The 26,829-nt window shown below is 42.2% G+C and overlaps 1 protein-coding gene across 3 annotated transcripts; it reads left to right on the top strand.

Moving 5' to 3' along the window:
• The first annotated feature begins 13 nt into the window (after positions 1-13).
• Positions 14-26,829, top strand: LOC120032590 (peroxisomal acyl-coenzyme A oxidase 1-like). Of its 3 annotated transcripts, none has more exons than XM_038978735.1 (14): positions 14-242; positions 1,852-2,011; positions 11,730-11,890; positions 13,792-13,899; positions 15,695-15,814; positions 15,918-16,033; positions 17,514-17,683; positions 18,637-18,799; positions 19,943-20,133; positions 21,331-21,507; positions 21,777-21,882; positions 22,063-22,206; positions 23,316-23,522; positions 25,313-26,829. In XM_038978735.1, exons 1-14 carry the CDS (start codon positions 134-136, stop codon positions 25,361-25,363), a joined length of 1,983 nt encoding a protein of 660 aa, XP_038834663.1. In that variant the 5' UTR covers positions 14-133; the 3' UTR covers positions 25,364-26,829. The 3 variants fall into 3 exon arrangements, with proteins under 3 accessions (XP_038834663.1, XP_038834662.1, XP_038834664.1); XM_038978734.1 differs by lacking the exon at positions 11,730-11,890 and adding an exon at positions 8,140-8,300 and having other exon boundaries at positions 15-242; XM_038978736.1 differs by lacking the exons at positions 14-242; positions 11,730-11,890 and having other exon boundaries at positions 1,861-2,011.

Raw genomic sequence — 26,829 nt, 5'->3', positions numbered from 1 at the left:
TCGTCAATAATTATTCAGGCTCCAGTTATTGCAGTGCTGAACTTTGCTCATGTAGTCCTAAGATTACACAACTCACATTTTATTGCCACACGCAACGTCGTCTTTTGCAAAGGAAAATATTATTTATTTCGCCATGAATCCTGACATAACTAGAGAGCGTGAGAACGCTACATTTGACGTGGAGAAACTCACACATATTCTGGACGGAGGCATCGAGAAGACCAAAAGAAGAAGAGAAATTGGTAAGGTTGGAATGTCTTGTATTGTGTCTCGTATGTGTAGCCTATCTTTGCTCGCGAGGTAAAGCACCATGAAACAAGTGTAAACAAAATATTGAACTAGCAGCTAGCTAGCTAACAAAACAAGTTCATAACTAGCTAGCTGGCCTACATTGGCGAAGGTTGGTTATACACAGGCTAGGCAACCGATAGTGGTCGCTATATCTGCTGCCTAGGCTAGGTTATCTATCTGTTGTTGTAACAGTAGTTATAACCAGTCAGCTGTTGTTTATAATTGTGAGCCAATGACAAGATTAAGGCCAATTTCTGCATTCATTGTAACTTGTGCATGCTGTTTTGTGTAAACGAGGCTCTGATTTGTTCATTGCCAGATAACATAGCCAGCTTGCAGCAACCTTGCTTAGATAGCATGTTAGGGTCACTTGCTAGGGCTGGGCGATATATCGTTTTTTTTCTCTCGATATATTTGAGTTTATGTTTTAGCGCGATTTGGAAAATGCCTGTATCGCAAGAATCGAGGTTCTGTTATAACGTTGTAACGTTTTACAAATGCAACATCTCACTGTTTCTTTGTCAGCCCAATGTCGAATCATGTCCCAATTGCGTGACAACACGTGCACAGCGGTTATCCACCAATCACAACCCTGGACAGCTTTCACAAATTGTAACCACGCCGGAGAAGTGTAACAGTAGGAGTTCCACCAAAATGGAAAGTGAGGAAGCCAGCTCAGCCTCTCGTGAGGATGAAATCATCCCCAAAAATGGCAGCAATATTTTTTTTCAGTTATATGGAAGTGGTTCGGGTTCAAGAGGTCTGATGTTCAGCAAACGAATGTCCTGTGCAAAATGTGTCAAAAGACAATTGCTACGAAAAGCAGAAGTACAACCAACCCCTTCCACCACCTGTAACTGAAACGACGCAATGCCGATTCCAGTCGGCCATTCCCAAAACGTCTGCTAAAAGACAAACTACCATAGCCGCATCCTTTTCAAACGTAATCACTTATGACAAGAAACGTTTGAGGTGGAAGGAGATAATGGATGCAGTGATCTATTACATAGTGAAAGATATGGTTCCAATCTTTACAGTAGAAAAGCCAGGCTTCAGGTACAGTAGTCAGGTACAGTTGAACACAAGTTTTTATTTAACTAGTCAGTTAAGAACAAATCGTTATTTTCAATGACGCCTAGGAAAGGTGGGTTACTGCCTTGTTCAGGGGCAGAACGACAGATTTTTACCTTGTCAGCTCGGGGATTCGATCTAACAACCTTTCGGTTACTGGCCCAGCCTTCTAACCTACCTGCCGTAAGTATTTCACAAAAGAAGCCCTGCTGTTATTGTACACTGCTACACGCGAAAGAGTCGCAGAGAAGCTGGCTAGTGTTTCTTATTTTTCCACTACAGCCGATCTATGGTCGAGCAGTGGTGTATTATGTTGCAGATAGAAATGTAGCTAATGATATTACATACATTTATTTATCCAATGATAATACTACCCAATTTGCACATAATGTTTGACCTAGTCTCGCATGGCCACCCTTCCAAAAGCCTGGGTTTCCGACACTGTTTACCCTGATGTCTTAATCTCCCAATCTTCTCTATCCCCTGCAGAGTCACTGGTGATCAGTGACCCAGACTTCCAAAGTGAGGACCTCAACTTCCTGTCCAGGAGCGAGCGATACGATGCCGCCGTGAAGAAGAGTGCCCAGATGATCCTGAAGCTCAGAGAGTATGGCATCTCAGACCCTGAGGAAATCTACTGCTACAAGAGGTAAGGCTGGGACACAGACCCAGGCCAGCTACCTGCTATGGGCGGCAGGTATCCTAGCGGTTAAGAGCATTGGGCCAGTAACCGAAAGGTTGCTGGTTTGAATCCCAAAGTATGGCGATATGCCCTTGAGCAAGGCACTTAACCCTAATTGCTCCTGTACGTCGCTCTGGATAAGAGAGTCTATTAAATGACGTCAGTGTAAATGCTATGGACCTGCACATCACAACTAGAAATGTGAAAATAGATATATGGTTTTGTCCATAGAGTTGTCTTCCTGTTAGGTGTACTGACCGATGCAGATGAAAGTAATGAAAGGTGAGGAATTGAAGATCATTTGGGCTAGTTTTGTTGTTTACAAGCAGGATTTGGTTTCAATGGACTGTATAAATTCTGTAAGGGTTTGGGATGATCAAAGCAAATATCATACTTCCCGGTATCCTCCAGTCATCACACATTTCATGTTTTCTTTTCTTTCTTAACATTTCATAGAAAGTTCTAATGGTAAACACAGCGTGACAAACATCGCTGAGGTTTCTCATGCTTGTTTTGAGGTTTGAAGTGCAGATGGCTGTATTGATGCTGCTTTGGACACACTGAAGCAAAACACAGCATTTGCTGAAATTACACAAACACTCTAAGCCTTTCACCTATATGCTAAAGTCTTCTTCACATCCCATGCTAATGTATTGCCTTCTATTAGCCCCATGAGTAATTGCATTGTGTTTATTGGTATCTTCCTGATCAAAGTCTGTTTTATTTATTTATATATACAGTATATCACAAAAGTGAGTACACCCCTCACATTTTTGTAAATATTTGAGTATATCTTTTCATGTGACAACACTGAAGAAATGACACTTTGCTACAATGTAAAGTAGTGAGTGTACAGCTTGTATAACAGTGTACATTTGCTGTCCCCTCAATAACTCAACACACAGCCATTAATGTCTAAACCGCTGGCAACAAAAGTGAGTACACCCCTAAGTGAAAATGTCCAAATTGGGCCCAATTAGCCATTTTCCCTCCCCGGTGTCATGCGACTCATTAGTGTTACAAGGTCTCAGGTGTGAATGGGGAGCAGGTGTGTTAACTTTGGTGTCATTGCTCTCACACTCCCTCATACTGACTGGTCACTGTAAGTTCAACATGGCACCTCATGGCAAAGAACTCTCTGAGGATCTGAAAAAAAGAATTGATGCTCTACATAAAGATGGCCTGGGCTATAAGAAGATTGCCAAGACCCTGAAACTGAGCTGCAGCACGGTGGCCAAGACCATACAGCGGTTTAACTGGACAGGTTCCACTCAGAACAGGCCTCGCCATGGTCGACCAAAGAAGTTGAGTGCACGTGCTCAGCGTCATATCCAGAGGTTGTCTTTGGGAAATAGACGTATGAGTGCTGCCAGTTGCTGCAGAGGTTGAAGGGGTGGGGGGGTCAGCCTGTCAGTGCTCAGACCATACGCTGTACACTGCATCAAATTGGTCTGCATGGCTGTCGTCCCAGAAGGAAGCCTCTTCTAAAGATGATGCACAAGAAAGCCCGCAAACAGTTTGCTGAAGACAAGCAGACTAAGGACATGGATTACTGGAACCATGTCCTGTGGTCTGATGAGACCAAGATAAACTTATTTGGTTCAGATGGTGTCAAGCGTGTGTGGCGGCAACCAGGTGAGGAGTACAAAGACAAGTGTGTCTTGCCTACAGTCAAGCATGGTGGTGGGAGTGTCATGGTCTGGGGCTGCATGAGTGCTGCCGGCACTGGGGAGCTACAGTTCATTGAGGGAACCATGAATGCCAACATGTACTGTGACATACTGAAGCAGAGCATGATCCCCTCCCTTCGGAGACTGGGCCGCAGGGCAGTATTCCAACATGATAACGACCCCAAACACACCTCCAAGATGACCACTACCGTGCTAAAGAAGCTGAGGGTAAAGGTAATGAGTCCCATGTGGCTATAAAGGTTTGTGTGTGTTAGGGATGTGCGGGCTTATTTGAATATCTGAACATTAGTATTAGAATACTTGTAAGTATCATTTTTAGCGAGGGGGGGTAATTATATTTTAGAATCAAGTTTTGTCACATGCACAAGTACAGTGAAATGCTTAACTTGAGAGCTCTACCCAACAGTGCAGTAATAGTACAAAAATAAACGCAACTTGTAAAGTATTGGTCCCATGTTTCACGAGGTGAAATAAAAGATCCCAAAAAATGTTCATGTGCACAAAAAGCTTATTTCTCTCAAATTTTGTGAACAAATTTGTTTGAATCCCTGTTAGTGAGCATTTCTCCTTTGCCAAGATAATCCATCCACCTGACAGGTGTTGCATATCAAGAAACTGGTTAAACAGCATGATCATTACACAGGTGCACCTTGTACTGGGGACAATAAAAGACCACTCTACAATGTACTGTCTTGTCACACAACACAATGCCACAGGGAGCATGCAATTGGCATGCTGACTGCAGAGATTTCCACCAGAGCTGTTGCCAGAGAGTTGAATGTTTTTCTCTACCATAAGTTGCATCCAATATCGTTTTAGAGAATTTGGCAGTAAGTCTATCTGGCCTCACAACCGCAGACCACATGTATGGCTTCGTGTGGGAGAGCGGTTTGCTGATGTCAACGTTGTGAACAGAGTGACCCGCGGTGGGGTTATGGTATGGGCAGGCATAAGCTACGGACAACAAACACAATTGCATTTATGGATGGCAAATTGCATGCACAGGGATACCGTGACGAGATCCTGAGGCCCATTTTCGTGCTATTCATCCGTTGCCATCACATGTTTCAGCATGATATTGCACAGCCCCATGTCGCAAGGATCTTTACACAATTCCTGGAAGCGGAAAATGTCCCAATTCTTCCATGGCCTGCAAACTCTCCAGACATGTCACCCATTGAGCATGTTTGGGATGCTCTGGGAAGACGTGTACGACAGCGTATTCCAGTTCCCGCCAATATCCAGCGACGTCTTTAACTCTCGATGTAGTTCTTGTGTGGTTTTTATTCTATTATCACTGCATTGTTGGGAAAGAGCTCTCAAAGAATTTCATTGTACCTGTTCATTACACCCGTTTTATCCTGTTATTCGCACGTGGCGAATAAACGTTGTAACCTGAAACTATACTGAACAAAAATATAACATGCAACAATTTCAACGATTTTACTGAGTTACAGTTCATATAAAGAAATCAGTCAATTGAAATCAACTCTTTAGGCCCTAATCTATGGATTTCACATCACTGGGAATACAGATATGCATCTGTTGGTCACATACCTTAAAAAAAAAAAAAAAGTAGGGGCGTGGATCAGAAAACCAGTCAGTATCTGGTGTGACCACCATTAGCCTCATGCAGCGCGACACATCTCCTTCGCATAGAGTTGATTGTGGAATGTTGTCCCACTCCTCTTCAATGGCTGTGCGAAGTTGTTGGATATTGGCAGGAACTAGAACACGTGGTCGTACACATATATGCTCAATGGGTGACAGGACAGCACCATCTCTCTAGGCAGAGCGAAGGTCACATCAAGATTAAAACTGTGTCACAGGCTACGCTATGTCCTACCCTTTCACTTATAAAAACTGCCAATGTGCCTCATCAAATATGTTTAGCCTTAAATAGCCCAAGTCAAGTATAAAAGTCAGACGTTAGTTACATATTAAAGGCCTCAGCCAGGAGCCTATATTTTCTCTTTGTAAGTCTCATTTGATAACATCTATTTCTCCATATGACAATGATGATGATGATGATGATGAGCAAATTGGAGATGAGGCAAATCAGAGCACATTTTGTAGTGAAACTAAAGGGATTGGGTTTGTCCAATGTCCATTCTTTTCTAGTGTTAGAGATTCTCTGGTACTTTTGTATACTTTTTAGCCAGTACTTCTGAAAGTAGCGCGCTCACGAGCCAAAAATAAACCCCCCAAAATGGTGTACTGTCACACATGTGCACCACATTATTGCTCTCTGTCACTCTACTGTGTGTGTGTGCGCGCGTCTTGCTAGCTGTCACTCAAATGGTGAGGAGCTGAAGCTCAGTGGCTAGAACTCTAATTGCTAGGGGGCTGGCCCATGTGGGGTAAAATGGCACTGCACAGCTTCATGTAGACAGTTGCTTTCAAACTAGGGATTTCGTGGCTAATTGAGGTAAGACAGTAATTCTGATTATAGATTATGCATGTAGAGTTTACATCCACTTAGGTTGGAGTCATTAAAACTAGTTTTTCAACCACTCCACAAATTTCTTGTTAACAAACTTCGGGTTAGTCGGTTAGGACATCTACTTTGTGCATGACACAAGTCATTTTTCCAACAATTGTTTACAGACAGATTATTTAACTTATAATTCACTGTACCTGTGGATGTATTTCAAAACCTCAAACTCAGTGCCTCTTTGCTTGACATCATGGGAAAATCAAAAGAAATCAGCCAAGACCTCAGAAAAAAAATTGTAGACCTACACAAGTCTGGTTCATCCTTGGGAGCAATTTCCAAACGCCTGAAGGTACCACGTTCATCTGTACAAACAATAGTACGCACGTATAAACACCATAGGACCACACAGCCGTCATACTGCTCAGGAAGGAGACGCGTTCTGTCTCCTAGAGATGAACGTACTCTGGTGCGGAAAGTGCAAATCAATCCCAGAACAAAGGACCTTGTGAAGATGCTGGAGGAAACCTGTACAAAAGTATATATATCCACAGTAAAACGAGTCCTATATCGACATAACCTGAAAGGCCGTTCGACAAGGAAGAAACCGCCATAAATTAACCAGACTACGGTTTGCAACTGCACACGGAGACAAAGATCAGACTTTTTGGAGAAATGTCCTCTGGTTTGATGAAACAAAAATAGAACTGTGGCAGCATCATGTTGTGGAGGTGCTTTGCTGCAGGAGGGACTGGTGCACTTCACAAAATAGATGGCATCATGAGGAAGGAAAACTATGTAGATAAATTGAAGCAACATCTCAAGACATCAGTCAGGAAGTTAAAGCTTGGTCGCAAATGGGTCTTCCAAATGGACAATGACCCCAAGCATACTTCCAAAGTTGGAAAATGGTAGCAAAATGGCTTAAGGACAACAACGTTGAGTTATTGGAGTGGCCATCACAAAGCCTTGACCTCAATCCTATAGAAAATGTGTGGGCAGAACTGAAAAAGCATGTGCAAGCAAGGAGGCCTACAAACCTGACTCAGTTACGCCAGCTCTGTCAGGAGGAATGGGACAAAATTCACCCAACTTATTGTGGGAAGCTTGTGGAAGGCTACCTGAAACGTTTGACCCAGGTTAAACAATTTAAAGGCAATGTTACACTCAATTAGTATTTGTATGTAAACTTCTGACCCACTGGGAATGCGATGATAGAAATAAAAGCTGAAATAAATCATTTTCTCTACTATTATTCTGACATTTCACGTTCTTAAAATAAAGTGGTGATCCTAACTGACCTAAAACAGGGAATTTTTACAAGGATTAAATGTCAGGAATTGTGAAAAACTGAGTTTAAATGTATTTGGCTCAGGTGTATGTAAACTTCCCACTTCAACTGTATGAACTACACATTGACACATCTAGCCCAAAAGGGAAGGTTTAAAAAAAAAACATACTTAGTGGTCTTCTAAGATCCAGAGCATGTCTTTAAAGGGATACTGCAAGAATCTGTCAATTAAGTGGTTTTCTACTTACCTAGAGTCAGAAACTCGTGGGTTCTATTTTGAAGTCTCTGCGTGCAGTATGAAGGACATTAGAGGTCGTTTTGAGAGCCAACGCTAACTACCGTTAGTGCAAAACTGGAAGTCTATAGGTACAGTAGCTTATGCTTGCGTACCTATAGACTTCCATGATTGATTACCAGAATCTTGCAGAATCCCTTTAACAAATAAAAAGCCTTGCTTTTACAGTAAGGTCATGTTGACACTAGTGTCAACCCTAAACCTGGGTCCTTTTTTAGTAGGCACAAAACACTTTGAAATGGAAAACTAAAATGCACATTCTTATTGGACAAGTTTAGTTAGAACCTCCCCTTTTTTTAAACGAGTAAAATGACCACAAACCTGCTGAGTGGTCCCGCCCAGTCTGTCCATCCGTCAACCTGTGTGTCTGTCCCCCCCCCTCAGCGTGTTTCGGGGCCACCATCACGAGGCTCTGGGGCTCCACTTCGTCATGTTCCTTCCCACCCTGTACACCCAGTGTAACAAGCAGCAGTTCAAGAAGTGGGTCCCCCTGGCCGAGTCCTTCAAGGCCCTGGGCACCTACGCCCAGACAGAGATGGGGCACGGTCAGTCCCCATACAGAGAATTTATAATAATGATAACGTAAAAGCACAATTTATACGACATAAAGTACTTGTGCAATTGTTTTAACTAGCTAGCTAAGTATATGTTTGAATTATGAAAAGGATCACAGGGATGCTTAGGGATGGACAGTTGTCGATCCTTGACGTAGGATTTTCTTTTAATATTGTTTTCAAATCATGGGGTGGACATTGTGATTGAAAGTGATTCTTTGTAGGTGTTTGACATCACTGTAGTTGTTTGTGTAACGGATGTGAAATGGCTAGCTAGTTAGCGGTGGTGCGCGCTAATAGCCTTTCAATCGGTGACGTCACTTGCTCTGGGACCTTGAAGTAGTGGTTCCCCTTGCTCTGCAAGGGCCGCGGCCTTTGTGGAGCGATGGATAACGATGCTTCGTGGGTGACTGTTGTTGATGTGTGCAGAGGGTCCCTGGTTCGCGCCCGGGTCGGGGCGAGGGGACGGACTAAAGTTAAACTGTTACATTTGTGTAGACAAAATGTGCCCAGACTGTAGGCATAACTCAATAGTTAATAGCTAAACTGAATAGCCAAAACTAATATGCAGGATTCAAAATGTCATGATTGTCGGTCTGTTTTTCGAGTCCTCATAACCTGCCCAATACCATGGACAAAATAAACAATTGAAGGACAAAAAAAAAATCCTAACATTGCGCTTAAACAATATAAAAAAATCCATTCACGTCTAGTTTTTAGTTTCATTCCATTCCTCAAACCTCTCTTATTTCCTTTCCTGCTGCTAGTAGTGGCCTGTTAGCCTAATGAGTTGTTTCCAAGCTTATGTCAGTTAATTCTGATTGCTATTAAGTCTTGATTTTTCCCCTACTCCCCATTTTCTCTGAATCTAGTCTACTCATTACAAATGATTAACCCTAACACTGTAGAATCTGTAGCTTTTTTAAGCAAATGACCTAACATTCTGAATTGTGCATTTGAGCGGATGGATGTAGGCCTAATTGTTATGCTGTTTGTGAATTTATAGCTTGGATGAATGAATTTAGGCCTAACAATTGTTCTTGTCTGTCGAAGTCTCAACTGATAGAGAAGACGCACTGTGTCCTGCCAAAGAACATGCAGTGTGATTTGAGTTTCAGCTCCCTGAATATCCCATTGTTAATCTGAAAGCAGAGAAATCTGTGCGATGTAAGAGAATTTTGGCCATGCCAGATGTCTCTTGTTGCCAATGTTTCATTTCTATGACGCTGCGAAGTGGACATTATTCACGATCACGTAACCATGGCATTTCCATGACAATACTACTCTAGGGAATGTCTAGGACTGGCTTTTAAGAATTTTCAGAAGGCCTTCTTTTTTCAGAGTTCTGGTCTGGTTCACTTCTTCTCAGCAACTCACTAGCTAGGTTTCCATTAACTTTTCAAATTATTTTTGTGTCAAAACTTTTACAAAAGTTTGCATAGAAAATAGATACAATTGCCTGCTGTCTTGCGTTTCCATTTTAATTATCTTGTGTCAATAAAAACAGCTGGATTTAATGACCTCACACCTCAACAACAAAAAATCTGCAAAACCCTAAAGTGTTGAATAAAAATGTCATGGTCAGTGTCTCCATTACCCAATTTAGGCAAATTGCACATTGGCAACACCCTGTATGCCCTCCCACCTATCTGTTTCATGTCTCAGGTAGCCCGCGAAAGCCACCATCAATAGAATGCAATAATTTACAAATATTTACCATATTCTAATCATTTGCATGTGCCAATGTATCCCCACTGTCCGTGCCATGGTGAAACTTGCACTCCTGTAGATCGGAAATAATTGGATGGTGAAACTTGCCAGCCAACCAGAAAAGCAAGGTGTAAGTAATTCAGACCCACTTGAAAGTCAGGATAATCCTTTTCCTGCAAATAAACATTATTTGTATAGTTACGTGACGACGTCACATGCCCGTGTACCTTCAAATTTGTGACAATCGGCATTTATTCGAAAAACACTGGTTCCGTCATTTGTCGCAATGAAGAACGTTCGACAAAATAAATATCCACCCGTCGAACTTATAAAAATGTTGCCTATCTTTAGAAAATGTCTCCTATATCTATTAATAATAATTAGGTAGGTGCTTACGTTGGTCCTATTTCGTACATGTAAAAGTGTGTACGTATGTGTGAATTGGAAATTAGTTTGATTCTTTTTATTTCACACTCCCTCCGACACCCTAAGAGAGTGAGGTCCCGGCCAGGGATCAGCCATTATTGACAGTGACCCTGGAGCAAAAGTGCCTTGCTCAAGGGCACATTGGCAGATATGTTTCACCTAGTCGGCTCGGGTATTCGAGCCAGTGACCTTTCGGTTTTTGACCCAACAGTCTTAACCGCTAGCCTACCTGCTGTCTCCGTAACACGTATCGCACAGATTTCTTTTGCGACTTTTCTTTTGTCGAATAATCCTGGGTCAATGGAAAACTGCCTATTGTCTTAACCTTAAATGCCCTTACAACTGCTTCACCCTTCCTTTATAAACTAAAGCAGGGGTAGGCAAACGTGATTCGGGCGTTTTACAGGCACTTCGTGTTTTTGATTTAACCAACCTGGAAGACCAGGTGTGTTGAATTTAGGCAATCACTGAATTAGGTCAATTGGTCAGGTGGTGCATACTTGGAACAAAATCCTGCGGTCCCCGTGGCCCTCCAGGAACAGGGTTGCCTACCCCTGGACTAAAGAGTCTGCTTTAAAACTGCTAGTTGCACTGCACTAGTTGGTAGCATAGAAAGATGTATTGGTTGTCACACATTTGACATTTTACTGCCTCAGGGTTGTGTTCATGAGGCCATGCAATGACAACTTTTACAATGGAAAACTAAATTGGCCATTTCTTAATGGAGCAAGTCCAGTTTGTCCCTTGTGTCAGTTTTCTTCCGTTGGGTGCCTAATGAACACATCCCAGAGTTTGCCTCAATTCATTTGAAATTGAAAATGTTTTTTCAGTGAAATGAGAGAGTACAGGTTACACTGCATTTGGAAATTAACATTTCAGGCAAGTAAATGACGTGTTGCAACAATCATGCATGAGAAGGTTATTTTGAATGAATGAACTTATGATTCTAATCAGTTCTCCGCAGTCAACAATTTGCATGGCTAGCTCAGTTAATTTTTTTTATATGAATTCTTGCACTCCCCCCCCACCCCCCTATCCCTTCACCCATCCCTCCACCTATTCATCCATCATCCATCCTTTCTGCCCCCAAAATGTTATTTACCAACACTAATCTCCCATCTTTTCCAACCATCTCTTCATTGTCATTTCCCATTATACGGTCTATTATTATCCCTTGGCTATACCTTATTTTGCATGCCCCCCAATGTCCTATCCTTCCTTTACCCTCTTCTCCCTTCAAACTACCCTCCTATCCCGTACCCCCTCCTCTTGGCGCTGCCCCAGCTGTGTGCACCGTGGGCGGTCAGAGCCGCTGGACCTCCACCTGGGAATGTTCCTGCCCACCCTGCTGAACCAGGCCAGTCCTGAGCAGATGGAGACATTCTTCATACCCGCCTGGAACCTGGAGATCATCGGCACCTACGCACAGACAGAGATGGGCCACGGTAAAATGCCAAACAAACCGTACCTGATCACCAACCTCCGGTCACCCACATGCTCTGTGGAGTGGACGAGATGCATGCCCAACCTCTTCAACATTTGAGTCGAGCCACCAGAGAACTCTCCCATACTCGTTAGGGAATTTTGCGTAAAAACATCTCCCCAGACAGAACGTTTGTGTTGTTAAAGGTCCCATGCTGCCGTTTTTTTTATCTCAATATCAAATTGTTTCTGGGTAACAATTAACTACCTTAGTGTGATTATTTTCAATTAAAATGGTCAAAAATAAACAAAAATGGCTTCTTAGCAAAGAGCAATTTATCAAACAAGAATTTTGCTAGCACTGTCTGGGAGTGGTCTGAGTATGGAGGGGGATACTCAAAAAACTAGCTGTTATTGACAGAGATGTTTGGTACTAATTTACTGCCTGATGTCACCAGGCATTCCAAAACTCCATCCCACCAAAGCAGGATGACATTTTAGACTGTCTTTTCAAACATCTCTTGCACTAAAAGGGCATTATCATTTTCACAATTTCACAGTATTATTCCAACCTCATAGTGTGGAATTATATATAAAACACAGGAATCATATTTTTGACTGCACTGGGCCTTTTTTTTTTTTACGCTATATAAAAATAAGGAAATTTCACTCTGGCCTTTACGCTGACTAAATACTAGCTGGCTTGGAGAGTGCGTGTTGTGGCCGAACAGCTTCGCATTGGCTTCCCTTTGGAATGTGCTCTGCCCCTGGTTCTCACACAGTCTTGTTGCCAGCCGCGGTGAACGTGCATGCCCACTTGTAAAGCACCCACTTGTAAAGCACCCTCAGTGACATCCTTTCCAAAACCAGTTACCCTCCACCGCCTCTGTCCCTTTTGTCCCCCTTACAGTGTTTGGAAGTATATTGATTTTAAAGACAGACAACCTACGTCCTTCGTCACATGTATCTTCACTGTATAAACATAATAGAGCTGTCAAACGATTCAAATCATGAATTGAGTTAGTGGTGTTAGTTATAGGCATACTATGTTTTGATTGTAAAGGAAAGAAACACAAAATTATCTGTATCAAAATGTTTCACCATAACACAAAAGTCACTGAAACATACAGCTGGCAATTTAAGTCTCAATGTTTAAGTAGGCCTACTCCCTCTTATCAATGTTCTTGAAGTTTAACAGTTGTCCACATACACACTCAAGTACTGTTAACGCTTCATTCGTTCCAATTTCTAATTGGAGGGTTGACTATAGGGGGGGAAAGAACTGGCTCTATGGATACAAAGAGCATTTAAATCTGTCCAACAATGTTATGAGTTCCACAGAAGACTAACAACAGCTCAGCCAGGTCTGAGTTAATGTAGAATATAATACAGCTATTAGATCTAGCCTAGGTTACTGATCCATGTTCTTCATGAACTAGTCACAAACTGCTGCTGCTACTAGAACTGGGATCATTGTTTTAAATCGTTTGACCTGAGAGAGAAAACAGTAGCAAAATTAACAGCATAAAACATGTCAGGGGTTAACTTTGACAGCCCTAAACCGTACACAAATTAGTTATGCAAATTGTAAGAAATAGATTGGATTTTCTTTGGTTTTGATCTGTCAAACACCTACAAAGGTTTTCCAACTATAGAATAGAATAACTTTTTTTTGTGTGAGGGAACTGGTTAACAAAAAATAATTATCGACAAAGTATACCCACTAGACACAACAAATAATATATTTACTGCTGTAAGATAAAGCTAAGTTTGAAGTTGCATTATTAGTTGAGATTGTGTCAGGTTTGCACTGCATAATATTTGAAAATATCAATGTGCTCCTGCCATAACTTAGTGATGACTCTCTTTCTTTGGTTTTATGTGTTGTGTGTTTGGGGGCCTTGGTGTCTTTCTCGTTGCCTAGGCACCCACCTCAGGGGGCTTGAAACCACGGCAACGTATGACCCGGCCACCCAGGAGTTTGTCATGAACAGCCCGACCATCACCTCCATCAAGTGGTGGCCTGGGGGACGTGAGTACACACACACACTTTAGCTTCAGGGCATGCCCGATACACATACAGTGCCTTTGGAAAGTATTCAGTCCCCTTGACCTTTTCCACATTTTAAGTTACAGCCTTATTCTAAAATGGATTAAATTGTGTCCCCCCTCCCCCCTCAATCTACACACAATGCCCCGTAATGACAAAGCAAAAACTGTTTTTTAGAAACTTAAATATCACAGACCCTTTACTCAGTACTTTGTTGAAGCACCTTTGGCAGCGATTACAGCCTCGAGTCTTCTTCGGTATGACGCTCCAAGCTTGGCACACCTGTATTTGGGGAGTTTCTCCCATTCTTCTCTGCAGAACCTCTCATGCTCTGTCAGGTTTAATGGTGAGCGTTGCTGCACAGCTATTTTCAGGTCTCTCCAGAGATGTTCGATCGGGTTCAAGCCCGGGCTCTGGCTGGGGCACTCAAGGACATTCAGAGACTTATCCTGTGTTGTCTTGGCTGTGTGCTTAGGGTCGTTGTCCTATTGGAAGGTGAACCTTCACCCCAGTCTGAGGACCTGAGCGCTCTGGAGCATGTTTTCATCAAGGATCTCTCTGTACTTTGCTCCGTTCATCTTTGCCTCGATCCTGACTAGTCTCCCAGTCCCTGCTGCTGAACAACATCCCCACAGCATGATGCTGCCACCGCCATGCTTCACCGTAGGGACGGTGCCAGGTTTCCTCCAGACGTAACGCTTGGAATTCAGGCCAAATAGTTAAATCTTGGTTTTATCAGATCAGAGAACCTTGGTTCTCATGGTCTGAGAGTCTTTAGGTACCTTTTTGGCAAACTTCAAGCGGGCTATCATTTCTAATCAAATTTTATTTGTCACATGTACCGAATACAGCAGGTGTAGACTTCAGAGTGCTTCAGAGATGATTGTCCTTCTGTAAGGTTCTCCCATCTCCACCGAGGAAATCTAGAGTTCTGTTAGAGTGACCATTGGTTTCTTGGTCACCTCCCTGACCAAGGGCCTTCTCCCCCGATTGCTCAGTTTGGCCGGGCGGCCAGCTCTAGGAAGAGTCTCGGTGGTTCCAAACTTCTTCCAATTAAGAATGATGGAGGCCAATGTGTTTTTTTGGGGGACCTTCAATGCTGCAGAAATGTTTTGGTACCCTTCTCCAGATCTGTGCCTCGACACAATCCTGTCTCGGAGCTCTACGGACAATTCCTTCAAACTCATGGCTTGGTTTTTGCTCTGACATGCATTGTCAACTGTGTGACCTTAAATAGACAGGTGTGTGCCTTTCCAAATCATGTCCAATCAATTGAATTTACCACAGGTGGACTCCAATCGAGTTGTAGAAGAATCTCAAGGATGATCAATGGAAACAGGATGCGTCTGAGCTCAATTTCGAGTCTCAAAGCAAAAGGTCTGAATACTCATGTAACTAATACTCAGGTAACTAAATTTTTCAAAAATTTGCAAAAATGTTCTAAAAACCTGTTTTCACTTGATCATTATGGGGTATTGTGTGTAGATTGCTGAGGATTCTTTTTTTAAATACATTTTAGAATAAGGCTGTAATGTAACAAAATGTGGAAAGTCAAGGGGTCTGAATACTTTCCCGAATGCACTGTACAATCAAACCAATCCCCAGTTAAGTCTGTGGACTTAAACACATTCCACAATATTGCTGAACAAGATCAAACAATTTACTTCTGATTCTCATTGTAGTGTGGACCAGAGACTTAAATGACTGCCAAATTATTTCAATAGAATTATTTTAATAGTGAGAATCTCTCGCTCGCTCTCTCGCCCCCGCCCTCCAGTGGGTAAGACGTCTAACTACGCCATAGTTCTGGCCCAGCTCCACACCCAGGGGAAGTGTCACGGACTGCAGGCCTTCATCGTACCTCTCCGCAGTATGAACACACACATACCACTGCCAGGTACTGTACATACTGCTGTGGGTGCATCAAGAGTGTCTCTGTCTCTGTATGTAGCTTTGCTGGTAGCCTACTGTCTAAATAACTCACTCTCTTTCTCTCTCAGGTGTGGTGGTAGGGGACATAGGACCCAAGTTTGGCTTTGATGAGGTTGACAATGGTTACCTGAAATTGGAGAACGTACGAATTCCTCGCGACCACATGCTGATGAAATATGCAAAGGTGAGCGACTGGGAAGTTAAGCACATTTCAAGGAGACACTGTTCTTTGTTTCTGTTGGTTGACTTTAATGCTGTCACAAAGCTTAGATTTGAAGTTATATTGTATGCATATTCCTCACAGAGAGCGTATACTTACTACCTGATTGTCCTAGAACTGTATACCACAGACCAGTGGCGGTCTGTGCCGTTTAAGATGAGGGAGGACGATTAAATTATATATATATATTTTTTAATGTATGAGCCTTATTTCAATTAAAGCATATTGGATGACTGTCATTCATATTTCATTCACCCAGCTCAATGTAACATCGATAGGTTTAGGTTACTACATGATACCCGACTTTTCCCTATACCCATCCTATGAATGAAAGTTTACAACGTAGGTGCACACAGGTGGAGCTACATTTTTGTAATCAAGGTCAGTGGCACATTCAATACCGCCTTGCACACTCTTGCCTGCATCTAGCTGATCTAAGGTGTAGTCATTAGTCCAACAGTGGCAAACAAGAGTTTATATTGGACAAATTCAGGTATTTTATCCCGTTCCGTTTGCTTCAGTTTAAGAAACATTTTTCAACAGAATCGGCGGAATGAATACACCACTGATCACACAAAAACAGCTCACTTTCATAGCAGCCACATAAAAACAGCATGATCACTTTGCTTATTGTATTTCTTCTCGCATATTAGTCTACATAGCTACTAGAACTAACGCTTTAGTAAACCCGCTACAATCATGCAGTACAGTGTGCAGTCAGCGAGCAGTTTAGCAGTTAAACCGGTGGGCCCCAGTGGCAATAAATTAATAAAACCAAAAGCTTACCTTGACATGGAAGAGTGCCAGTGTTGGATAGGATAGGATAGCCATAGCCAGCTAGCTAACATAGAATCTGTTTATGTTTGAGTAGGCTAAACTAGCTAGCTGCATTAGCTAGCTAAGTGAAAAAAAATACAATGACATATAACTAGCTCTCTCCCTCTCTCTCCGCCTTCATTTAAAAAAATATATATTTGTTCAAAGCTGTTCAACTATTGTCTTTCTTTGAGTCAATTACTCACCACATTTTATACAGTGCTAGCTAGCTGTAGCTTATGCTTTCAGTACTAGATTCATTATTTGATTGTTTGATTGGGTGGACAACATGTCAGTTCATGTTGCAAGAGCTTTGAAGTTGTCATAATTACTGTGTGAGTCTATAGAAGGGAACCATGAGCCTCCTGGGCTTTGTGTTGAAGTCAATGTTCCCAGAGAAGGACAGAAACTAGCTGTCCTCCGGCTACACCATGGTGCTACCCTACAGAGTGCTGTTGCGGCTACATTTCAAAAAAGTGCGTTTTAATCAATTATTTGGTGACGTGAAGATATTTATTATAGTTTCATTCTTTAAAAAAAATAAAAATATTCACTGAGGAGGATGGTCCTCCCCTTCTTCCTATGAGGAGCCGCCGCTGCCACAGACAGTATGTATTCTCCCCACCAGGTGGAGGCAGATGGTACGTACGTGAAGCCTCCCAGTGCCAAGCTGACCTACGGCACCATGGTGTTCATCAGGTCCATGATCGTAGGGGAAGCGGCCCACGCCCTCGCCAAGTCCTGCACCATCGCCATCCGCTACAGCTCCGTACGGCACCAGTCTGAGATACGCCCAGGGTCAGTTGTAGCTCTGGACACACCAGGGTCATGTTCATTAGGTCAAACTGTAGCAAAAAGTTTTGAGACGGAAATCGAAATTGTTATTGTACAGATACAACTATGTTGTGTTTTGGTGTGTTTTCATCCGTTTGGTGCCTAATGAACAAGACAAGACCCTGGATACACACATTTACTGAAAAATACACTACCGTTAAAACGTTTAGGGTCACACCAGTCTCGAGGCAACTCTGGGATGCTGGCCTTCTAGGCAGAGTTCCTCTGTCCAGCGTCTGTTCTTTTGCCCATCTTAATATTTTCTTTTTATTGGCCAGTCTGAGATATGGCTTTTTCTTTGCAACTCTGCCTAGAAGGCCAGCATCCCAGAGTCGCCTCTATACTGTTGACGTTGAGACTGGTGTTTTGTGGGTACTATTTAATGAAGCTGCCAGTTGGACTTGTGAGGCATCTGTTTCTCAAACCTGACACTCTAATGTACTTGTCCTCTTGCTCAGTTGTACACCGGGGCCTCCCACTCTTTCTATTCTGGATAGAGCCAGTTTGCGCTGTTCTGTGAAGGGAGTAGTACACAGCGTTGTACAAGATCTTCAGTTTCTTGGCAAAAAGCCGAGGGGGGTGAATACGTTCGCAAGGCACTGTAAATAGTCAAAGGAATTACAAAAATACTCACACATACTTGTGCACATCCATACACAAGTAACACGCTCAGACACAAACAAGAATAGAAAGCAAAGTACTAGAACCCTTACCATTTTAACAAAATCTATACTCTTATTCTAATTGTGTGAGAGCTGATGTAGGTAGATGTTACATAGAGTTTGGGTAGATATTAGGAAGCCTTACTCATATAATATCTGTATCTCAATGTTCTTCAAAGACTAACATATAAAAGATGGCAATCGAACCGTTAACCTTACATCAAAGTCTATATTCTTATTTTGTGGTTTCTCCAGAGAGCCGGAGCCCCAGATCATGGACTACCAGACGCAACAGTACAAGCTGTTCCCCCTGCTGGCTACAGCCTATGCCTACAAGTTTGTTGGTCAGTACATGAACCAGGTCTACCACCGCATCACTGGAGACATCAGCCAGGGAGACTTCAGTGAACTACCAGAGGTACTTACAGTAACTACTAGCCTGAAATCCAGAATCTGTTTTGCTAACATTCCACGTCGTGTCATGCTATACGAGGAGTGGAATGATAGCTAAACAGACTGGTACCCAGGCTAAGTAAATAGCTCCTCTTGATATAGTACATGATGAAAGAAGGCTGGCAATGGCCCAGAGGTTATTTTTCTTCTTCGTCCGAACCACGTGACCTGACCTGGAAAAATGGGAAAAGACTCCACTCACTGAATAGTCTTGAAATGTTTCATCCAGTTTCAGCGGCTGAAGTCTAATGGAGGCGTTTTGACAACAGGCTCCGTCGGTGTTAATTCTTTAGTCTAAGACGTTGGGGGAGGGAGACATGTGGAATAGTTTTTAGATGGTTATACTATGAATCATTTAGCTATTTGATTTTGAATTTTAAACAATTATTTGATTAAAATATTTAATTTGGCCTTTGCTACTAAAGCACATAGAAACACATTCATAATGTGAAAAAGGACAGTCAAAAAATGTATCATAAGAAACGAGTTGTCTTTTCTATATATTTAACCCCTTTTTTGGGTAGGCACAAAACGTCCTTCAAACTTGAATTTTGTTTTTTTAAACCGATAATGGTTACCTTCAAACGAGTCTGTAGCCCAAACGGTTCGGACGCTACCACACATCGACGTTACAGACGAGTCTTCTGACACTTGTGGGGAGTTGTAGAGCAAAACGGAGAACGTGTTCGTGAGGGTCTCCCCTTTCCATAGAGTGGTTCGGACGCTACAGACGTTTTTGTGAGAAGACCGATTTTCGGGATGTTTCATGGTCTGACAAACACATCTCTATCTCTGAAACCTTCAACCGCAGAAGTGAGACACTGGAGGATGCGATGGATTGAGACACATCCAATGAAAAAAACATATCTCTAGCTTAAACTGACAGATATTTTAATGGGGATTTTTTTGTTGTAACTTACTGGCGCACTGGTGCGTCAATCAACTCTCTGTGGAGTTAAACGAAAGATCCTCATTCATATTAACAAATTTCATCATTTTTAATTTGCTTCTTTTTCTGTGCCAATATAACTGTACCCTGTGCCCATCCTCTACCATCCTGTGTCAATATAATTGTATAACCCTGTGCCGTCGTCTGACCTGTGCCCAGCTCCATGCCCTGTCCGCGGGCCTGAAGGCCTTCACCACATGGACGGCCAGCGCGGGCATCGAGGTGTGTCGCATGGCGTGTGGCGGGCACGGCTACTCCCGCTGCAGCGCCCTCCCAGACATCTATGTTAACTTCGTGCCCACGTGTACCTACGAGGGAGAGAACACTGTCATGATGCTGCAGACCGCTAGGTAGGTACATGCGCACGCACACATGCAGATGCAAACACCCACTCACACACACAAATATAAGACACAGATATGACACACTCACACACACACCCTGAAATGACACATTCTTTCCTTGCTGAATCAAAAACATCAGTTAGTCACATTATACAGCTCACACAAACACACATTGCGATGTATTCCAAAACTTGCAAGTCAGGGCACATAACCCTAGTATTAAAAGCTATTGTGTGATATTGCGCCCTGCACATCAAAGGTAGTAATTATCAACCAAGCATCGATCTAACTGTCTAAATGTTTTTGGGAGTGTGTTCAGTGTAAGCACTGCTAAGTGTGAAGTGTACAATGGAAAGGGTGAGGAAAGTAGTTGAGTGGGAGTGAGTGAGACTAGGACCAAATGAATGGGTGTGTATGAGTTTTTGTGTACTTAGTTAGAGCTGGGTGGTAAACGGCGTTTTACTATATACCAGTATTAATGCATGGACCGGTTTGGATTTTTACCTTACCTAATGGTATTTCAATGCTTGCTTTGTTAAGTGTAATAACTGAGTGATGAAACTTGAAAAATGATTGCAATTGTCCGTTCTTACCGCCAGTGAGAGAGTTGCTAACAGTTGAGATCTGATCATTCGCGAGCAAGAGCTTCAGGTGCGCGCATGTCATTTTGTGCGATGAATAGGCTAGTGTCTGAGGCAGTGGGGGTGCCAAAAGCACCTTAGAAATCAGCACAATGCCCTTCGTGGCGAAAGTAAAAACTGCCATGGAATCCATTGAAAATACATGGTCAGAGGAGAATTATTATTTTCATAAAGGAAAAGTTACCTTTTCACAATAGAGGTATACAAAGATAAAACAAATGTTTTACAGTGTGGAAATGATAGCAAATGAGTGAAGGAAATTGATGAAAAGGCTGAAATTATTTTGGGTTTCTTTGTTTTGTACAATCAATCAGAAGAGAGAGAGCCCCATTAAAACCACTTAGAATGTATTTGTTGCCACCCTAGGATCATGCATGACTCATTAAGCATACGTAGAACTTTTTATTATACCAAAACATAAAATACCGCCAAAAATGAGAAACCTAGTGATATGATATTTTGGCCATATCGCCCATCTCTACTTTGTGTGTGTTCTTGTCTGTGTGTGACCTTCGTGCCCGTCCACCGTCTTGCTCATGTGTTTGCATCCCTCACTCCCCAGGTTCTTGATAAAGAGCTACCGCCAGGCGTCGGCAGGCCACCAGCTGAGTGGCATCGTGTCCTACCTGAACGAGTCAGAGCGTAGCCTGCAGCCCCAGTCTGTGTCCTCCCGACCCACTGTAGTCAACGTCAATGACCTGGCCAGCCTTGTGGATGCTTACAAACTACGAGCTGCCAAGTAAGTGGACCTACAAGCTAACCAAAATGGAACAGTAATAGATCCGGTTTAGATATTTGACCTTCGTTAAGTCCCAAAGGGCTGTACATTGTATGGCAGAGACTTTTAATCAGAGCAACGTGGTAGTTGGTGCCAGGCAATGCAATGGGTTGAGCTAAAATGGTCCACCAGTTCAGCACACAACGAATTGTACTTGTACTCTATGGACAGCCATGCGTCAGTTTTTGTTGGAAGGTTTCCTATGTCAATGCCTCTCTGTGTGTCTTTAGGCTGGTTGAGTTGGCAGCTAAGAGTATTCAGCAGGAGCTACAGAAGAGAGTCAGTCAGGAGGATGCCTGGAACAACAGCGCTATAGACCTGGTCAGAGCCTCTGATGTAAGTTACCTTACCAACCTGGGATATGGAATGTGTTGTTTTTTGGGAGGGATCCCCCCCCCCCCCATCCCTCCTATCTCTTCCCCTCTGCTTCCCTCTTTCAATTTCCTTTTCCTCCTCTCTCTCTGGTCCTCATTTAACTCTCATCCATCTCTTCTCCTCCTCCCTTTCCATCTCCAGGCCCACTGTCACTATGTGGTGGTGAAGCTGTTTGCAGCTAAGCTGGGGGAGATAGGAGACACGGGGGTTCACTCTGTCCTCAGCACCCTGGCCCTGCTCTATGCCCTCCAGGGTATCCAACAGCACAGCGGAGACTTCCTCCAGGTAACCACCACCATGGCAACTGGCAATCACAGACTCCCAGGGGGAAAATACAGGGACGACATACGTACTCAAGTAGAAGAATATGTGAATTTCAATGCGCCTATAAGTGGGTCCCGTACCAAAGTCTATATTCATTTTTATAACGTCATGTATGATGTTTTAAGCAAGACATGGCATTACACTCGTACTTGTATCACTTATTAAAGGAAGATTATCTTATTTTTGTATATTTCATCACCACCCCTCTTCGGAGGACAAATATATATATTTTTTAATAGCTTTTGCTTACAAATTTTACATACATGGTACTTTTATATAAAGCAGTCACATAACCGTAATACATTACCAAACATAAACTCTTTAATCCCACCCCTCAGCCACTCTCAGCCCATCCCACCTATCACCATAGACCACACTCGTTTGGTTTCTATGTGCCATATATTTTTCAATTGTGCTGTGTGACGTTTTATATAGTTTTAACCTTTCTAATCGTATAGTGTCCACAGATTGTGAGTTAAAGATGAAAACCTTTCCTACGAGTATTATTATATTATTTGACAGACTATGGCTTTCTAAATCAACCAACACTGCTATTTATAAGGTTAATTTTAAGTGCATGTCTTGATGTTTTTGAATCATTCCTGAACCTGTGACCAGAAACAAGCTACATAGGGGCAATACCAGAATAAGTGACCTATTGATTCTGTCTCTTCGCACAACAATCTCAGCTCTGTAGATTCAGTACATCGAAAATCTCTTCCCATTTATTTTGCGACCTGTATGGCACAGCTGTCAACATTTCTGTCCTCAGATGAAACTGGTATATTTTTCTATTTATGCCAGTTCCTTTCAGCCAATTTGTATCTTTAATATATGGCAGAATAACAAGTTCCCTACCTTCTCCCTTTTCCACTTGCCTCTTCCATTTTTGTGGTAATGGTGCAATCAGTTATCTTCTTACTCTAACTTTCCGATTTGTTTGATTTGATTTTACATATAAAGGCTCTAACTCGTTTGTCATGACATTTGGATATTTTAACCTATTGCTTATATATTGAGAACACATTCTCTTTAACAATAATGACCTGACTATTCCTTCCTCACTCCAGACTGGTCTCCTGAGTGTGCCCCAGCTCTCCCAGGTGTCCCAGCGTCTGAAGGAGCTTCTGGCCCAGCTGAGGCCCAACGCCGTGGCCCTGGTGGACGCCTTCGACTACCGTGATGAAATGCTCAACTCCGTCCTGGGACGCTACGACGGCAATGTCTATGAGCACATGTTCGAGTGGGCCCGCCGCTCGCCTCTCAACAAGACAGAGGTCAGAGTTCATGGAGAGGGCCTTTAAAAAAGAGACAAAGATTAAGAAAATGAATTTACTGTTAATTTTACTTTTTTTTTTTTTTTTTTTTTACCTTAGTCCATTATTAAGAACATGAATAGACCATTTGAGAACCATTTACAAGGATTTGTTTCAGATTATGATCAAGAGCCAAATTATATCTGTGTTCATTGTGTTGTTTGCCTACATAAACACGGCAATCGAATGAATGATTTGCTGTAGTAATAAGTCTGCTGCAGAGTAACCTTGTCCCAAGTAGAGGTCGACATATGAAAGCTGGTGGTTTCTTTTAACATGAGTGTTCTATATTCCTAGGTAAGAAGTTTTAGGTTGTAGTTATTATAGGAATTATAGGACTATTTCTCTCAATACCATTTGTATTTCATATACCTTTGACTATTGGATGTTCTTATAGGCACTTTAGTGTTGCCAGTGTAACAGTATAGCTTCCATCCCTCTCCTCGCTCCTACCTGGGCTCGAACCAGGAACACATCGAAAACAGCCACCCTCGAAGCATCGTTACCCATGCAGAGCAAGGGGAATAACTACTCCAAGTCTCAGAGCAAGTGACGTTTGAAACGCTATTAGCGCGCACCCCGCTAACTAGCTAGCCATTTCACATCGGTTACACCAGCCTAATCTCGGGAGTTGATAGGCTTGAAGCACAGCGAAGAGCTTCTGGGAAAACGCAGGAAAGTGCTGTTTGAATGAATGCTTACGAGCCTGCTGCTGCCTACCACCGCTCAGTCAGACTGCTCTATCAAATCATAGACTTAGTTATAACATAATAACACACACAAATACGAGCCTTAGGTCATTAATATGGTCGAATCTGGAAACTATCATCTCGAAAACAAGACGTTTATTCTTTCAGTGAAATACGGGTGGCATCCATAAGTCTAAATATTCCTGTTACATTGCACAACCTTCAATGTTATGTCATAATTACTTAAAATTCTGGAAAATTAGGCAGCCCAAACTGTTGCAAATACACTGACTCTGCGTGCAATGAACGCAAGAGAAGTGACACAATTTCACCTGGTTAATATTGCCTGCTAACCTGGATTTCTTTTAGCTAAATATGCAGGTTTAAATATATACTTCTGTGTATTGATTTTAAGAAAGGCATTGATGTTTATGGTTAGGTACACATTGGAGCAACGATACGCACCGCATCGATTATATGCAACGCAGGACACGCTAGATAAACTAGTAATATCATCAACCATGTGTAGTTAACTAGTGATTATGATTGATTGATTTATTGTTTTTTATAAGATAAGTTTAATGCTAGCTAGCAACTTACTTTGGCTTCTACTGCATTCGCGTAACAGGCAGGCTCCTCGTGGAGTGCAAGGTAATCAGGTGGTTAGAGCGTTGGACTAGTTAACTGTAAGGTTGCAAGATTGAATCGCCTGAGCTGACAAGGTAAAAATCTGTCGTTCTGTCCCTGAACGAGGCAGTTAACCCACCGTTCCTAGGCCGTCATTGAAAATAAGAATGTGTTCTTAACTGACTTGCCTAGTTAAATAAAGTTTAAATAAAGGTGTACCGATAATTTTTTTTTTTTTTTTATCGGCCAAATCAGTGTCCAAAAATACCGATTTCCGATTGTTATGAAAACTTGAAATCGGCCCTAATTATTCGGCCATTCCGATTAATCGGTCGACCTCTAGTCCCAAGGCTATTGTTACCGACAGAGGGAGCCGGTAGGTGGAAGAGACTACCTGCAGAGTACTCAAATTGACCCTCCTTCCCTCTCTTCTAGGTCCACGAGTCCTACCACAAGTACCTGAAACCCTTGCAGGCCAAGCTGTAAGATGACCCCTGAGCCTTCTCACCTGACCCCTCCACTACAGGGGACGGGAAGCACACTAACAACACTAATCCAGCAGTGGGACCCCAACACGGCCGCCGCCGCCCGTCCACCAATCGGAAGAGGCTCATTCCACCCGCCCCTTCTGTGTTTAACCAACCACAGGTGGTGGAACATTTTTAAAGGGGAACCATTGGAGACTAGCCTCCTTACCCCACCTCTACTGATGTGCTGCTAATGAATCAATCATTCTACTGGACTTATTAAACTAGTACTTAGTTTATGAGTTTAAATATACCCCCATGCCTTGTTAATGGATTTAATCGAAGGTCTGAGAAAACCATAAGATGGAGAGGAAGAAAAACTGCAGTTAGCATACGAGGTGGCCTAAAGATGAAGGGGTTTTAATGACTGATCCTTGTGATCTAATCAAGCTCTTTGGATCATGTACATTGCAAATCACTCGATTTGTTGAGATATGTTGAATCCCATTTTTTTATTTTTTTATCTGTATAATTTCTCATCATGCATGTCACGGTATTTGATGCTAATGTACTGCGGATGGTTGTCTTTAGTAGTGGGTGACGGGTCAGTTGTGGTTTGCAATGAACCAAAGGTGTGCGTGTCTCTGTCTAGGTGTGAGAGAGTTTGTGGTTGTGGGGTAACGAATATGATTAGTGAATAACGAGTTGATGAGTAAGCTATTCTAGTGATTTGAGAAAAGGGGCCTTTCAATTCTTGCACTTTAATACAAACCACTAGTATAAATGCATGAGGATCTTTTCTACCATGTGGAGCTTAATTACTAAGAAATTACATGAAAATCAAACTAGCTTGAAGAACAAGGTCGAATTCATTAGGGCACACTGGTAAAACGTCTAGCAATGGAAAGAAAGAATGAGGTTCCTATTGGACAAGTCCGGGTAGTCCCCCCCATCTGTTTCAGTCAGTTTTCTTTTGTTTGGTGCCTATTGAATAAAACCCTGATGTGGCATTCGGAACAAGTACATTCTTCAACACAATGAAATAAGTATTTTTATACTCGATTACTAGCTGTTGATTGTACTGCTGTTGACATTTACAGTATGTTGCAGATTGATACATGATTGATACAGTTTCAAATGGAACGAAGCAGTATTTACTGTTTGTGGGAGAATTATGTGCCAGCGAAATTTGTCTTACTTTAATGAAGCTAACATGGTAGTATTATCACACAAGGTCCATGCATATATTTTTGATTGAAAAATATGCTTTATCAATTTATTTTGTGATTTTCGTTGCAATATAAGGATGTATGATTATTATTTCAATGTAGCTACTGAATTTTTGTTTAACAAATGTTTGTGATCGTATAAGAAATCTATTCAGCCTGAATATGTTTTAAACTTGATTATGTTTATTGAATTGAAAGTGAATAACTTGTCATGCTTAATGATCTTAGTAAACAACTGGAAAAAACTATCAAATGA

Source organism: Salvelinus namaycush, chromosome 39, assembly GCF_016432855.1.
Source record: "Salvelinus namaycush isolate Seneca chromosome 39, SaNama_1.0, whole genome shotgun sequence".
In the NCBI taxonomy this organism is placed as follows: domain Eukaryota; kingdom Metazoa; phylum Chordata; class Actinopteri; order Salmoniformes; family Salmonidae; genus Salvelinus; species Salvelinus namaycush.
Note: the sequence above shows the minus strand (reverse complement) of the source record. Positions and strands in the feature narration are given on the sequence as shown.